The sequence below is a fragment of the Xiphophorus couchianus genome, chromosome 2 (assembly GCF_001444195.1).
Source record: "Xiphophorus couchianus chromosome 2, X_couchianus-1.0, whole genome shotgun sequence".
In the NCBI taxonomy this organism is placed as follows: Eukaryota; Metazoa; Chordata; class Actinopteri; order Cyprinodontiformes; family Poeciliidae; genus Xiphophorus; species Xiphophorus couchianus.
In genome coordinates, this window is record NC_040229.1 from 20,864,928 (window position 1) to 20,880,131 (window position 15,204).

The 15,204-nt window shown below is 38.8% G+C and overlaps 1 protein-coding gene across 5 annotated transcripts in view; it reads right to left on the bottom strand.

Moving 5' to 3' along the window:
- Positions 1 to 15,204, bottom strand: part of abcc8 (ATP-binding cassette, sub-family C (CFTR/MRP), member 8) — a 75,202-nt gene that overhangs the window by 15,746 nt on the left and 44,252 nt on the right. For 3 of the 5 annotated variants that reach the window (XM_028037215.1, XM_028037207.1, XM_028037231.1), the window contains exons 21-31: positions 13,347 to 13,431; positions 13,003 to 13,083; positions 12,058 to 12,195; positions 11,821 to 11,946; positions 10,796 to 10,892; positions 7,769 to 8,016; positions 5,277 to 5,443; positions 3,631 to 3,858; positions 3,436 to 3,528; positions 1,080 to 1,182; positions 697 to 810 (exon numbers count right to left, since the gene is read on the bottom strand). In XM_028037215.1, the coding sequence (XP_027893016.1) occupies positions 697 to 810; positions 1,080 to 1,182; positions 3,436 to 3,528; positions 3,631 to 3,858; positions 5,277 to 5,443; positions 7,769 to 8,016; positions 10,796 to 10,892; positions 11,821 to 11,946; positions 12,058 to 12,195; positions 13,003 to 13,083; positions 13,347 to 13,431 (1,480 nt within the window). The remainder of the gene's footprint in view (positions 1 to 696; positions 811 to 1,079; positions 1,183 to 3,435; positions 3,529 to 3,630; positions 3,859 to 5,276; positions 5,444 to 7,768; positions 8,017 to 10,795; positions 10,893 to 11,820; positions 11,947 to 12,057; positions 12,196 to 13,002; positions 13,084 to 13,346; positions 13,432 to 15,204) is intronic. The other 2 variants (XM_028037238.1, XM_028037223.1) reach the window with 2 other exon arrangements.

The following is a 15,204-nucleotide window of genomic DNA, read 5'->3' on the forward strand; positions in this document are numbered from 1 at the left end:
ACCTAGAGCAACAAGCAGCCTTGAAGTAAACAGAGTTCACTTGTGTGTAATTTAATCTCTGCTTAGCTAAAGGTTTTCTGTGAAGGTCTCAGAGGAAACATTACAAACAGCAACATGAGGACCTAGGAAAGCTGCAGACGTGTTAAATAAATGTAACAGATTTAAATATGTTGTGGAAGATTGTTTAGTTTATCATCTGAAAATTGAAAGAGTATAACTGGAAACCTACTAAGACATGGCAGTCCCTACTGACTAACCGCTAGGACAAGTATATTTTTTATTTAGTGTTGTCAGAGTGCATGAGGCTGAAAAGAAATTTATGCAATATGTTTTACTTTTTTTTTTTTTAAATTATGTCAAATTTTCTTTCAACTTCATTCAATCTGCAATAATTAGTGTTGGTCCATAACATCCATTTCCTGTGACAATAAAGTTCAGGTTTGTGGAAGTGTGGTTGGTGAGGTGGTCTGATTCTTATTATGAAGAATATCGAGTTTAAGTTTTTCTAAACCATCATGATTATTATATTTTTTTAATTAAGCATGTTCAGTAAAAAGGAAGCATAGTATGAAATACCAATCATAATGGCTTTTAAAAAACTGAAGCCCATGGTTATGAACCTCGAGATGAAACAGAAATGAGCTCCTTTTGGTAAAAATGTTCAAGATCTTTGGTACAGATTAAAAACACGCTCACCATGAGAGCGTATGTGAGTCCGAGCCCCACCAGGCCGGGGGGCAGCTGGTTGTACAGAGAGTTGGTGATTGAGGCCACAGCTGCCACCAGCACCACACAGGCTCCAACGTACTCCTGCAGACCACAGCAAGGAGACGCACTGAAAAACTGAACATGATCTAGCAAAGGTAAAGTGATTCACAAGAGTAGACTGACTTATTGGCAGCAGCTGAGACATTACACATGATGTAAAGACTGCATTTTATGGAAATCAGTATTTCAGTAATTCAATATAGGAAGCAGTTATCCATCCATACTGAGGTAAATGTGTGCCAGCACAGTGACCAACACTGCAGCAGAACTGATCTGAATGTCAAAGATCCAAACAGCAGATGGTTCATTACCATTCGGACCTCCAGCCAACGGTTAGCGGCCGTGAGGAAGAGCGAGGCGATGTTGTTGGCATCGGTGAACTGCAGCAGCCTCTGTCTGAACCTGGGCTCGTATCTGTCAAGAGAGAGGATTTAATTTGTTCCACAACATCTCAAAACTCTACTGGATTCCCGGCTGGCAGCTTTCTCCTGCCTGACTGGATCAGAGTCAGAATTAAAAAGTAGGAAGGTCATTCCCTGCAAACTGTAACATATGTTACTATGGTAGTTTTTGGTAAAAGAAAAGATTTCCAGCATAATTCTTGGTGAATAAAATGTAATGCATCACGCAGAAACAAATAGATCTTCTGTTAGAAAAGTTGAGAATTGATATTGATTGAATTGTTTCGAAAATAAGTCCAATTCACCAGCTGTGGAAGCTGTTCCAATACATCTGTATAGAGAGGCATGAGATCAGGTGACCTTATCACTGTCTTTACTGCAACATTAAGTAAATTTTGTAGCACCATTCTGTAGCATAGGTAGCTATGTTTGATATAAAAAGAAACAAAAACATTTGATTGTTGGAATGTGGAAAATTTATGTCAGTTAAATTGTTCAGAAAATAAGTCAAACTTGCTTGCATGGCAGCTACTGCAAGCAAGTGGCATGCTGAGGTGAGTGAAGCTTCATCAGTGCAGACAAAGCATCTGCATAGGATAGCATGAGATTAAACAGCGTTATTATGGGTTCATTGCTCTGTTATTGTTACAGGTCCCGAGTGTCAGGACTGATGTAACAGCAATGACACAATCTGGAGGACAAATAAACAGGAGTCAGCAATGGCGATCGTAGCGCTGCCGTTAGCATCCAGATTCCGTTTTTTTATTTGTCATATATATGGTACAATATTAATGTTTTACATTGCCACTGTCTTATAAACTTGGTCTATTTTCATCACAGGCAACATTGAACCTCACACATCAACCCCCTCACACCTTCATCCCCCACCCAGATGAAGACAACCACGGCACGTGCACCAGACAGGACAAATCAACTGCCACAAAGCTTTACTGCATCTAGTTACTGATTTTAATTGAATATCATTCAAACAAAGCAAACTAAAACTTCTAAGACGTTAAGAAATAACGGCCCTCAGAGCGAGCTGGCATATATTTTTAGGTTCACCACATTATTTTATAGACATTTGCAAACATTTTGTTACAGAGGAGCAAATGTGGGGGATGTGTAACAGTGGAACATTTTAAAAATGTTTTAAGAATCACAGAGAGCTTAACTTAGCTGGAGATTCCCATTTCATTTGCTACAATATCAGAAACAACAGAGGACCATGCTGAAGCATCATTCACTCAAAGCTGTGTAACTTCAGAGATGATTTAATGCAAGGCAGAAATGTTTTACTCCTACTCCATTAGGAGTAAAAGCTAAAATCAAGCAAGAGAGCTTTGTTTAAGGTCGCTCTGCACATGTAAACGTCAGTCATTCTATCTTCTCTTTGCCAAAAATAAACACTTTTATAAGTTATTTTCTCTAAGTTCAATCATTTGGGACTTGACAAATTCAGATTTTTTTAAAACAAAATTATATTTTCTTTAAGAAAAGCACAAATGTAACTAAAATTCTGTGATAGCCATGTTGAAACAGTAGGTGGCAACAACAACATCAAATCCCAGACCAAAACCAAAGAAAGAAAATTCTCCAAAAACATTTGCCACATATTGACATCATTTACTGACCAAAGATAAACAATGACAAAGATTGTCTTATTTTTGAGTGACTGTCCAAAGCAAGAAGAAGAGTGCTATCAGAATGTTGTAACTCTCCCTGCTGGTCAATATAATAAAAATGTACACATTCAGAATAGAGAGTGGGGCTTAATTCTTTCTTATGAAGGCAGATAAAATTATGAATCTGGCACACTTTAGACATGCAGGTTTCTGCTTATATTTTGTATTAAAAAATAAACATTTTCAGGCTACATTCAGAAGAAAGAAACATACAAAGCCGATTCAAGGCGAATGTGTTTCGATAGACTTTGTTTAAAACTAATGGAATTATACTGTCACACTGTTATAAAAAATGTAAAAAAAAAACAGCTTCTGGAAACCCTACCAGAAAGTAAATTATTATATCTTCAAGCTTTTCATTCAGGACTTTTTCTTATAGAATGTCACCATGGACAACAATTTTATTTCTCTTATCTTTAATCGTCCCCTAAAAAAAATACCTTTCTGAAAATCCAAGTTAATTTTTACAGCATTTAACCTAAATCCCAAGCCCCACTTATCTCTGTCTTCCCTCATTTGAAGTATTACAGATTACAAGCCTTTATTTATGCAGATCTGAAGGCAGAATGTCTGCATTTTACCTGAGAGCCCTTATCGTGCTGAGCCCTTCTACTGTCTCAGAGAAGTGGGAGAGTAAAGGGAGTTGGGTTGCATCCTCCAGCTGCTGCAGGTCCCTGACCAGCAGACAAACAGGAGAAGGAAAATATAAATCACAATTCAAATTATGCTACTAATGGGCATCATAAAGCTGTAATATTCCAAACCAGCTGACTCACCTTGAAGCCACTCGAAAGTATTTCTGTATGAAGTAGCAGGCGACAGCCAGCGGCAGCAGGGCGATGAGGAAAACGGGCGTCACATAAGAGATGACGCCCAGGGCGGAGAGACACAGCAGGGTGGAGCGGGACAGACACTCCAGGGTGGTGGGGATGTGCTGGTCGATTGTGTTTGTGTCCGTGGAAAACCGGTTGAGAATGCTGCCGAGCGGGGTCGTCTCAAACAGCCTTGGCAGGACAAAGGGAAAAGGAAATGAAATATACAATTATGATAAATGCAACAACTAATTATTATGAGATGGATCAGCTATTGTTGCACGTGTTAGACATCTTTAATGAAACAGATTTTATGTGTTATTAGATTTCTTTCATGGACGTCATGAATTGATGTGTTTGGTTTAGTCTGTTGAATTGAAATTGTTGAAATAAACTGGAATAAATCAAGATGATCTGTTACTGAGTGAATGTCTAACTGATCAATAGATTTATAAATAAACTAAATTCACTGGTATAGAGATTAATTACAACAAATTGTTATCTTTTGGCTTTTAAAAGGACAAACAGGACAAAGTTTAATTCCAGTCACTGTAACTCATCCCATTCTGATTATATAGTTCATTTGAGGATCAAATAAAGCCCAATTATTAAATTATCAAACTCTGATTGAATTGGTGCCAACAGGATTCAAATTTGCTTTCACCTACAAACCTGAGACATATTTTATTATAATTTAGCCAGAATAAACAAAATAAATTGAGCTTTTTTATTTTAATTAATTTATTACTTAAAATTATTATCAAACTGCAAGTTGAAACTTACTCGACATAGTTTGAATTAAGTTCAATTGATTATGGCTTCCTTATTTCTTACTTATCCATTTCTGTTTATTTCTAATCATTGCTACTTGCAATAAGACTTAGCTAATACTCAGTATTGATGCAATTAACACTCAATTCTTCTTCCTTAATATTTACATGTTAGGACTTTCTCCTTTTTAATATTACTTTCTTATACCTTTCAGGTTCCTTAAATATTTGATTATCATATAAATATTAACATATTTTCTTATTTGTTAGCTACTTTCCACTATTATTGGCCCTTACTCACAGTAGTATAAGTACTTTATTACTTATACTAGTAAAGTATAAGTAAATAACAGGAAATAACTTTTTATACAGGAAAAAGTTATTTCCTGTCACTCCTATTCCTATTTTCAAAATTCTTCCCTTCTACTTACTACTCAACATTTTTTCATGCACGTTTAAGTCTAAAGATCCCCACATTAAAATATTGAACTAATCAGCAGTTTCTGTTAGCAGTCTTTACAATCAGCTGTTTCGGTTTAAATCTGTTGGCGCCAAGTACAGCTGGGGGTTTTATTTTTATTTTTGCATGTGTTAGTGTCTATGAAGGGCATACAAACACACCCGTCTGTTTTCAGAGACGTGCTGAGGCTTTAGTGTGGAGAACAGATTGCGCTCTGGGCAACGAGGCCAAACGAAGGTGCTTTTAACTGCGTCCCTTCATATAAATGAGGTGTTCTGCACCTGGACCCAGAGAGACACACAGCACACTGTTCCCTGACATCCTGTTTTCACCTGACATCAGGCAGGCCCGCACTCACGCTCACACTGTGGGTGTCCTACCTCATGGGGGCCAGTATGATCTTGTTGAGCAGGTTGTGGTGGAGCTCCTTGGCCACTTTGAGGCCCGTCCACTCCATGGTCACAGAGGTGGCGAGACAGAGGACGATGCCAAGGCAGCAGAGCACGCTAAACACAGACAGATACCACGAGTGGCTGAAGCCACAGTCCTGCAGCACAGAGACACATTTATCAACAAGATGGATGTAACACTTAGTATCTGAGGAGGTGTCACTTAGTTTGCTTGAGCTATAATTACCAGCATAATTAAACTGTGAGGCTGGTTAAAAATTAGCCATCTAATGCAGCAGAAGCCAGTGAAGCTCAAAGCTGAGCTGGCAACTTTTGAACAAACAAAAAGGGAAAAGGGGAAGAGCTGATAATGCTTTGTTGTTTCTCTCTCTCTTCTGAATTCAAGCAGCTTCAAGCTGCACTTCAAATGTGTTCTCTTTGTCTTTTTATGAGTATTTTTGTGTTCTGGTAGTGATTTAATAGAGCCATGCAGCACATGAAAGAGACAATACAAAGCTTCCAAGTATACGGTAATTAAAAACTGAGCTGCTTCTGTCTGAAGGAATCAAACCAAAACCAGTAATTAATTAAATCAAATTAATTGTTCCATTAGTGTTTAAAGACATGGTAAGAAGACGAGTTCATATGTGACAGCATTCTAATTAATAACATTAACAGCACCTAGATTAAGATTTGCTTAGATCTTGGTAATATCATCCAAAGCAAACAAAAAGGAAAAAAAAGACTATGATGACAGTAAAATAGGTGAAAAGGTAAATGAGAACAGAGCCTTAAAAATATTCTCATGACTTCTCATCAATATTCTCAACCTTTCCTCATTTTGTCACACTTTTTTGTATTTAAGAGAGATTTTTTGAGAAAAACAAAAAAGTGCAGGATTGTAAAGTAGAAATAAAATGATATTTGGATTTCGAAAGGTTTCACAAATCAAGTTACTGCATAGTTTAAAAGCAGATTACAGCGACTACATCTGCTTTTTTTGATTTGGAAAATGTCCAGCAAACCAAAAAAGATTGCGTTGTCCTTTGACTTAAAAATATTCCTACCAGTGTGTTCCTGCTACAGTTTCATAAAGCATAAACTCGGCTTATTGTCTGTCCAGTGAGGTGAAAATGCAGGTTGAATTCTCCTCTCTCTGTGGTTCTGAGCTGCTCATGGGAAGTGTGTGTATGTGCTTGATGTCCAAACAGGACCTCTGAATGTCCCCATGTGGATTAGTCTATTGCTCAGAGCAGATTAGATAAACCTGGCAGAGTGTCTCTGAAGCTCCGCCAAACAAGATACGCTCAGTGACAATTTCTGTACACTTAGCTGTGCTCATAGTGTGCTTCTGTTCTCCAGAACTTTTCAGCCTTCATGGCCAGCTGACTCGGTAGCCTGAAATGGTATCAAATTTCAGTCTCTGGGACATGAACACGTAAAACTATTAATAAAGTTGTTGCTTTACTTGTCTTGGATACTGCAACCTGACAACAGTTGGTGTGACCTCTGATGCAGCACAACTTTCCTCGCCATATTTACAGTGAATGGGATTAAAGTGTCTGCTGTGTTTTTCATGTGCTATAAGTGCTGTAAGTACAGTGTGTAAAAAAAATAAACCATATTTAGAAAGAAAGTGGCTAAGCAGACGTGAATACTTTAATTTATAGATTTCTTTCTGCTTTTTGTAATAAAGTATTTAAAATCTTGGTATAGATTTTCCCATAAATGCATGACTCCAGCTCTGCTACACAGACTGAGCGGCTGCTGCTGCTGCTGCTGCTGCTTCAGGGCGGGTTAGTGAGCACTCCATCTGATGCTGGCAATTTCTGTGTTTGGGTTTTAGGTCAGCTCTGTTCAATTGAGATTCAGTGGAGAATTAGTGAGAAGAGCGTGAAGAAAATGTAGGAAAGCTGTGATGATTTCCCCAGAGGGGGATTCTGCAGTTTTTACTCCCACAGAATAATTGTAAGGAATAAAAATCTGTTCATTGCACTGGATGTTGAAAGATTGCAATGTGATCCCAAATGTAAAAGTGTTTTTTTTTTTGCAGCACCTAGTCTGACAACCTTACATATATAAGCATTTCTGCAAAGCCAGATGTGTGTCTGAAGTGTGAAAACCTTCTAATCTCATAAGAGTTGAGTTGCTGCATGAAGACATGAGTAGGAATCACAACTTTAACTCACACAGCGGTTCTTAAAAACAATATGAACATGACTGACACACAACAGTGCATTGACCAGAGTTTGTAGATGTTTGTCATAACCTAATTCCACCTGTTTTGTGAATTCTTGATCAACTTTTAATCCATTTTTATGAAATGCTCTATGAAATAAACATGTTAATACACAATGATCTAAGTTCAATTTCAGCTCAAATACTTTAGGGTCGCAGTAGAGAGGCTGGACCACTTCAGCACGGCCCAAACAACGGTGAAGGAAGAGAAGACTTAGTCAGGCGAGTTTTCATCAGCTACTCACCTTAACAAGGGTGCAGTTGTGAGCCGAGGCGTCTATCTTGGCCGTGATGACATGTGACGTCCAGTGCGCCAGCCAATAGTCGATGGCGACCATGAGGGAGTGTTTTAGGAGCTGTGAGAGGAGGAGCAGAGTGAGGAGGAGGAGGCCGGCGGAGGACAGGTAGGTACCGCAGGGGCGCCAGGGGATGGTGGCTCGCTGACGCATCACCTGCGACAGGTTGTCGTCATCTTCACTGTCCAAGGATTCCTCTGGAATGAAGAGCAAGATGAGTTGAAAGGTCAAGCAGCCTCAGCTTAATGTGGTATTTGTTTTACCGGTACACTTAGACAGTTTTTTTTTTTTAACTTTACGTAAGTCGTCTTATTTCTGTGTTTATCTGAAGTGACTTCTCAAAAACTCTCTGACATTTAGATTGTTCCAGCTTTTGCTCTTTACCTTCGCTTCTCCTCTTTTTATAATATCACATACATTTTTATGATTTCCCTCATTCGTCTTTGTTACAAAGTAGTTTTAGGACAAAACAACTAACAAAGACAGAAGAGAAGAGACTTTAATAAATTGTTCCATGCTTAGATAATTATTCACACCGTTTGAACTTTTCAAATTTCCTCACTTTACAATCACAAACCTCAATCTATGTTATTAAGGTGTAAAGTCACAGAACAGCACAAAGTTGGGGATATTTTTGTTAAGAGGAAGGGTTTCCCCCCTTTTTTTAGAAAAAAACATACATGTGTAATCAGTCCACTGAACTGTAGCACACCGAAAGAAAATCTAGTGCAACCATTTGCCTCGTTAGTCAGCGGTGCCAGTGGCTCAGTGGACAGGGATTCCTGTAAGTGGTGAGTTCCCAGTTTGAATCTCCACTCTGTCCGTCTCAGTTGTTGTGTCCTTGGGCAAATTACTTCACCTGCCTCACCTGCTGGTGGTAATCAGAGCGCCCGCTGGTGCCGAATGGTTTTCAGCCTTGATTCTGTTAGTCTGCCCCAGGGCAGCTGTGGCTTTTATATAGCTCACCACCATCAGTGCATGAATGGGTGGATGACTGATTGTAATGTAAAACGCTTTGGAGTCCTCAGACTTGATAAAGCACTATACAAGTGCAGGCCATTTACTATATGCTAGTTATGGTAACTATGTGTGATTTAATCTCAGTGTAAATCCAGCTATTCTGTGAAGGCTGCAGAGGAAACTCAGTAAATATCTATGACCAAACAACACAACAGAAAGGTCAGGGATGAAGTTGTGGTTAGGTTATAAAACATCCTGGATGAAAGGCTAATTCATCATCAGAAGAAAATGGCCAAAACAAACAGGTCAAGCATTTCTTAATGGTCCCTGATCATTCTGGAGGAGCTGCAGAAATCCACAACTCAGGTGCATAATAAAATGTCTCAAGTGAGCATAACTTAACTCTTATCAACTTGTTGAATACTCATCAAGTGGTGTGAACTTTTGGATAAAAATGCTTGATAAGTTAATCATGTTAAATCTATGCAAAAAAAAAAAAGTTAAGTATTAGACAGGATTTTGTGAGGATTTTGGATTGTAAAGGGTTAACGTTCAGACTCCCTTTCTGCTCAAGCAAACCTGCAAACTGAAGACAGTTTTGAACATTTGTACAGCTGATTTCAGTGTTGAAAAAATATGATCTGATGATGTCATGATTCTTTAATGTATGTGGGTTAACAAATGTAATGCTGAGCATCACATTAGTTTAAGATCAGTTTAAGAATATTGTTTATATACACAACTCAACTAACTTGATAATTATGAGTAAGTTGTAATGACGTAATAAAATACTTAACTCTGTACTGTAAACCTAATTAGTTCTCATTCCTTATAAAATAGGAGTAAAATCACATCACAGATTTTTGCTCACAAAACAAAACAAAAAGTTAAATTTTTCCTTTAACTTGTGTGCTTTTTTATGTTGGTTTATTCCGGAACATTCCAACAAGCGACAAATAAACTTTGTGGTTGCAATGTAGCAAAAGGTTCAGGGAGTATGAATACTTTTGCAAGACACTGTCTGCGGTATCTCTACTCTACTCCAAGCAGATGCTCATTCCCATGGGGGTTAGGAAGCTGGTGAAAAAACTCTTTCCATCTCTTCATCCACGACGTAGAGTAAATATAACACATCACACCATGCAGCAGGCGTTGGCGCATGAGGCTGCATGTCAGTGCCTTCTGGGCTCCAATCATCCTCCAGAATGATCCCTCGCAGAGGGAGAGCAGAAGGAAATCAGGCTTAATGACAAGCAGGGGTAAAAGGTCAACAGTTACCGACAGCCATGCTTTCATTCAGTCGCCTACCAGAAGCAGGAGTTAGGAACGTTACAGAGGGAAGTGAGAGAAAGGCATTACTACAAAAAAACAAAGTTTTTCTCAAACCATCCATTTCAAATCCACACATTTGCAGTTTGCTACCAGCATCACAATGCCACAACGGCTGCTCTGTTGTCATTTCTCTATCCAAACCATGCGTTTTCTGGCCACACCTGTTTGCTCAAAGGCAAGGACGGCAACTGCTGCTGCCGGAGACATCGCACAAGTCCAGCCCGGGGTGCCACCAGCACACGGGAGACAACACAGAGCACAGATAAAGAACGCAGCACCTTCTGCTCAATACCTTCACCTTTTTGTCAATGTCAGACACAAACACAAACACACAGAGTCACAGCAGGACGCTGCTGGACTGAGAGGGGGTGACATTTCTGAGCACTCTGTAAGTCAAAACGAGAGCCAAAAAGAAGACTGAGATTATTTATCTATTCTGAAGTGTTTGCATCAACCATAATACAGAAATAAAAGTACTAGGAGTCACGTGGATTACTACAGACTTACACATTAAAATAAGCCTGGTGAGCCTAAGCTTTAATGTAACAGATGCTTTTCAGCAAACACAGCAGGTGAAGGTAAATGTCATCCTGCATATTATCAGCCAGGATGAAATCAGAGAAGCTCAGACTGCAGTCATGCATAAATTTCCTCCAGCTGGTTTGTTTCCCCGTCTCCTCTCACCTTCTTCATCCTCCTCCGTCCTTAGAGCTTCTCTGGAGTACATGGCCCTCCGCAGGTTTTTCCTCTCCAGATCCGTCATGTTCTCTGCAACAGTTTCCTGGGGGAAAAAACAGATTCAGGAATGGTTTATGCACAGTTCCAGGGAAGGTTTACATCTCATCATGGGCATGAATGTCATATCAGTTTCATGTTTTGAATAATCAACATTAACCTGACTTTGATACATGTGATTGGAATTTACTGTGAATTTATATTTGGTGATGTTAGAACACTAAAATATGTTTCAGCCATCTAGTTGTTGTTTTGAGGGAAGGTTAAAGACTTCAGTCCAACTTGAAGGTTTGTTTTACTGGTCAGATCCTCTGGATCCCTCTCATGTTAGGGTTAATGTGTGCTGGTTTCTGGATTGTTTTGGGTTATTCTGACCAATTTTCTTTACGTAATTGGGGTTCCAACAGGACAATGATCCCAATTATGTATTAGCACTGGTTTTGAAATGGAAAAATCAAGATAAGAGCGGTCTGCCGGAATGACCTGCATGTCGACCAGCTGAAAATGTGATTAATGTGCTTAAAAGTTGCATCTGTGGTACAAAACAAAACCAATCCATCTGAGATGACTGATCAAATATTCACTCAGAAATCTTCTTGACAGCTACAAAAAGAATTGCTCCTTGCAAAGAGATGTTTACCCAAATATTAATGTGTGTGTGTATGAATTTTAACTTGCATGTATGATCCGGTTTAAATAAAAAATATAATTTTTAATTTTTCTACTCAGTACTTCTGTTTGCTGTATAATCAGTCCACTGTGAAAAAACAATCTTCCCCATGATAAGTGTACATAAACGTCTGACCTGGACTGGATATATTTCTCATAATAAAATCACTTATCTAATTCTCTCTTTAAGCTCCTAGAATGGCTTGCTCAGAAATTTCTCAAATTAAAAGAAGTGGTGTTTTACTAAATGCTGACTCAGAGTCATTAAAAACTCATTAATACTGTGAGTGCAGGTCATTAATCACCGTCTCAAACTCCCGGTCCTGCCTGTGCATCAAGGTCTTCCACTGCCTGAAGAGTTCTGGCTCAGAGTTCTGGATATCCTTCAGAGTCCCTTCAGTCTGGATCGTCCCATCTTTCATGGCAATAATCTGACATGAAGAAGCACGGACACAGAAGAAATGTGTGCACTTTAGAGATATCTTGGTGATGAAGTGTCTATAAAATGTTTGAGTGAAGGAAGACAGACTGAGTGGTCCTACCCAGTCCGCATGTGGCAGGTACTGCAGTTTGTGTGTGACCAGCACCACCGTCCTCTTCTCCTCCCTCAGCAGGTTCAGGATGCCATCCTGCATCAGATGGTCACTCAGATGGATGTCTAAAGCAGAAAATGGGTCATCCTAAAAATATATAAGCAGATGTTTCAAAGTGCAAGAAAACAACCATCTGTCAGAACAAACAGTGGAGCGTAAAAGTCTGCACACCTCTGATAAAAACTCAGGTTTTTGGGATGTGGAAAAAATGAGAATGAGGAATGATTTCAAAAGGTTTGTCACCTCCAAAATGACACAAATTAGTGCCTTGCAAGAGAGTTAATGCCACTTTGACTTTCTCACATTTTACAGTGTGTTTTAGGTGATGCACAGAGAGATTCATAAAAAGTGGAGGAAAAATAAATGAAACTCAACTTGCACTGCACTTTTATTGGGCCATTCTTATACATGAAAATACCTTAAGATATATGTTTTGCATGCATTTTCCCCCACTTTTATTTCTATGAGTACATCTCAGTAAGACAAAGGTCTCATTTTTAAGAGCAACCTGCTTCACATAGACAAAAAAAACACCAATATGTTGCTCAGGTCAGGGTAAAATATAGAGATATCATTCTCCTACACATTGTATTTTGCAAGTAGCGCAAAACATTCAGTTTACACACTTTCACATGTTAGGAACCAAGCAAAATAGATTTTGTGGGGGGAAAAAAGTAAGTCAAATGAAACAAAAATGTCCTAAAAGACTAAAATCCATGAGGATCTGACATCTCAGAGTCATCTGCTCTGAGCTGAAGGAGGATGCTGCTATTTTTGTTATGCAGGACGGTTTCAGAAATAGAATCACGTCTGACCGAATGCTGAAATATCAAACCAATCAACCAAAGTGACTCTCTTGATAAAACCCTCTGCTCTGTGTCTGTACAGACTCACCAGAAAGACAACGTTGGTCTGCTGGTACAAGGCTCTGGCCACGCTGATCCGTTGTTTCTGTCCCCCTGATAAGATGATACCCTGCACAAGAAGATAAGAAGAAAAAGAAACCCAAAGGTTATTGGTAATGGTGAATATGAACATAAAAAAAATTTAAAAAGATAATTATTTATTTCCATCATTAGAAGTGCAAAAAAAGAAGTTGCAGCAGGACAGTGCTTTGACTAAATGAGGTCAGTCCAGCTTCATGCAAGCAGAAAAATCAAAGCCTTGCTGCACAATTATGATGAAAAATGACTTGAGGACTTATGTAATATGTACAGAATACTCCAGGTGGTACTGACCCGCTCACCGATCTCTGTCTGGTCTCCTTGTGGAAGGATGTCAATGTCAGGCTGAAGGGAGCAGGCCTCAATGACAGCTTTGTATCTGCAAACGCAGAATACAAATGAGGGCAGAAATCAGCTGGCAGACAGAAACAATGCTGCTGCTCGCCAGCTGTCATTTAAATGATTTTATGTATCAGCTGCTGCTAGGTATACAGATCACAATCCAACCTGAAGCAAAAGCAGAAACAGCAGTCGCTGCGAGATGAAGAGGTCAATCGAGTTGATTTCTGCTCCACACAGAAAGCAGAGGAGCTGTCCATTAATATCATTTGAATTTAAAATGGAATTACTAAACCTTGCAGCCCACATTGTTTATCAAATGCAATCATCTTTACATGATGTGCAATAGCTCAATGTAATGGAGCCATATAAGGGTTATAATGACATAATTCCATGACACAAAAAACAAACTAATGCATCATGAAATCAGTGCTTCAGCTTTAGGAGAGCGGCTTTGTTTCTAGAGCAAAAATTATTTGTCGATTCTGTTGCAAAACACATAGATGTAGCACTTAGATGTGTTACATTTTAATTAAGTTTAAGACAAACAGCAGATCTGTGTGCCAAGAGTCTGATCTGGGAAAGGCTGGGTTAACAGGCACAAATGGCCACACTAACGTAATGATCAATTTGATGAAAAAAAATCAATTACATAATTTGTATAATGGGTTGCCGCATAACTCAGTGGTAGAGCAGGCATACCGTAATGCAATGGTGTCTCCGGTTCGATTCCTGGCCCGTTTAGTGCTAATAAATAAAGACCACTAGAGCCACAAAAACCTTCACTAATAATAATTATTTATAAAATGCAAATATGTTTCTTCCAGGTTATAAACCACTCAGTCTCATAATTCTAAAATGAATGTTGACCTTTATTAGAGTGATCTCTGCCACATTTAAAAAATCAGAAAGTGATTTCTGTCAATTTTCCAGCATTAATTGTATTAATTGTTTTTATCTTGTAACCAGGTTGCTATGTATTGCAAATTTTTTTTGCCCAGGTCCCTCTTGAAAATGAGATCTAGATCTCAACAGGGTTTACCTGGTTAAATAAAGGAATATATATTTAATCAAGAATATTTAAAAATTGGTTTTACAGCCTAATTTTAGGTCTAAAACTCTCATAACCATCACTGGCCAAAATTAATAGTCGTTTAATCTGATTTGATGTCATATTGTGATAAAAAGAAGTGTTTTTTACAATGTTTATAAATGTCAAATTTCAGCTGAATGATCATCAGGTTTTTACGTTCATTAAGTGGAAGGTCATGTCTGAGGAGTTTGTGTGGATTGCAAACAGTAGCTTACCCACAGAGCAACACAAACCAATGATTGCATATTGTAGCTGGCATCGAAGAAGACACACATCACCATGAGAAACACAAACATGCAGAAACACCTGCTGCAGCGGCAGACAGCGTGTCTGTATTTCTCCAGATAAACCAAACAGCATGACAAAAATGGTAGCGGCAAAGCAACAAGAGGCTTTGTTTCATAGAACAAATCCACAACAACAAAGCTCACAGGGCCATTAGTACTATATGAAAGGAGGGGAAAATTATAAACAGTCCATCAGACCTGCAGAGAGGCAGGCCGTTGCCATAAGAGCAAGAAAGCAGCCTTTCAAACCAACCATTTGTTGTAAAATTCATGAGTGTGGGCTTGACTGTGCGCTAGCGGTGCTGTGTTTTTTTTATTTTGGAGACACAGGTGTTTCTCAGCATGTGTTGTTGTGCCAGGAGTGATTTAAAGAGACGAGGTTGAATTACACACCCTCTGTAAAATCAAATAATCCTCTCTCAAAGTGTTTTAC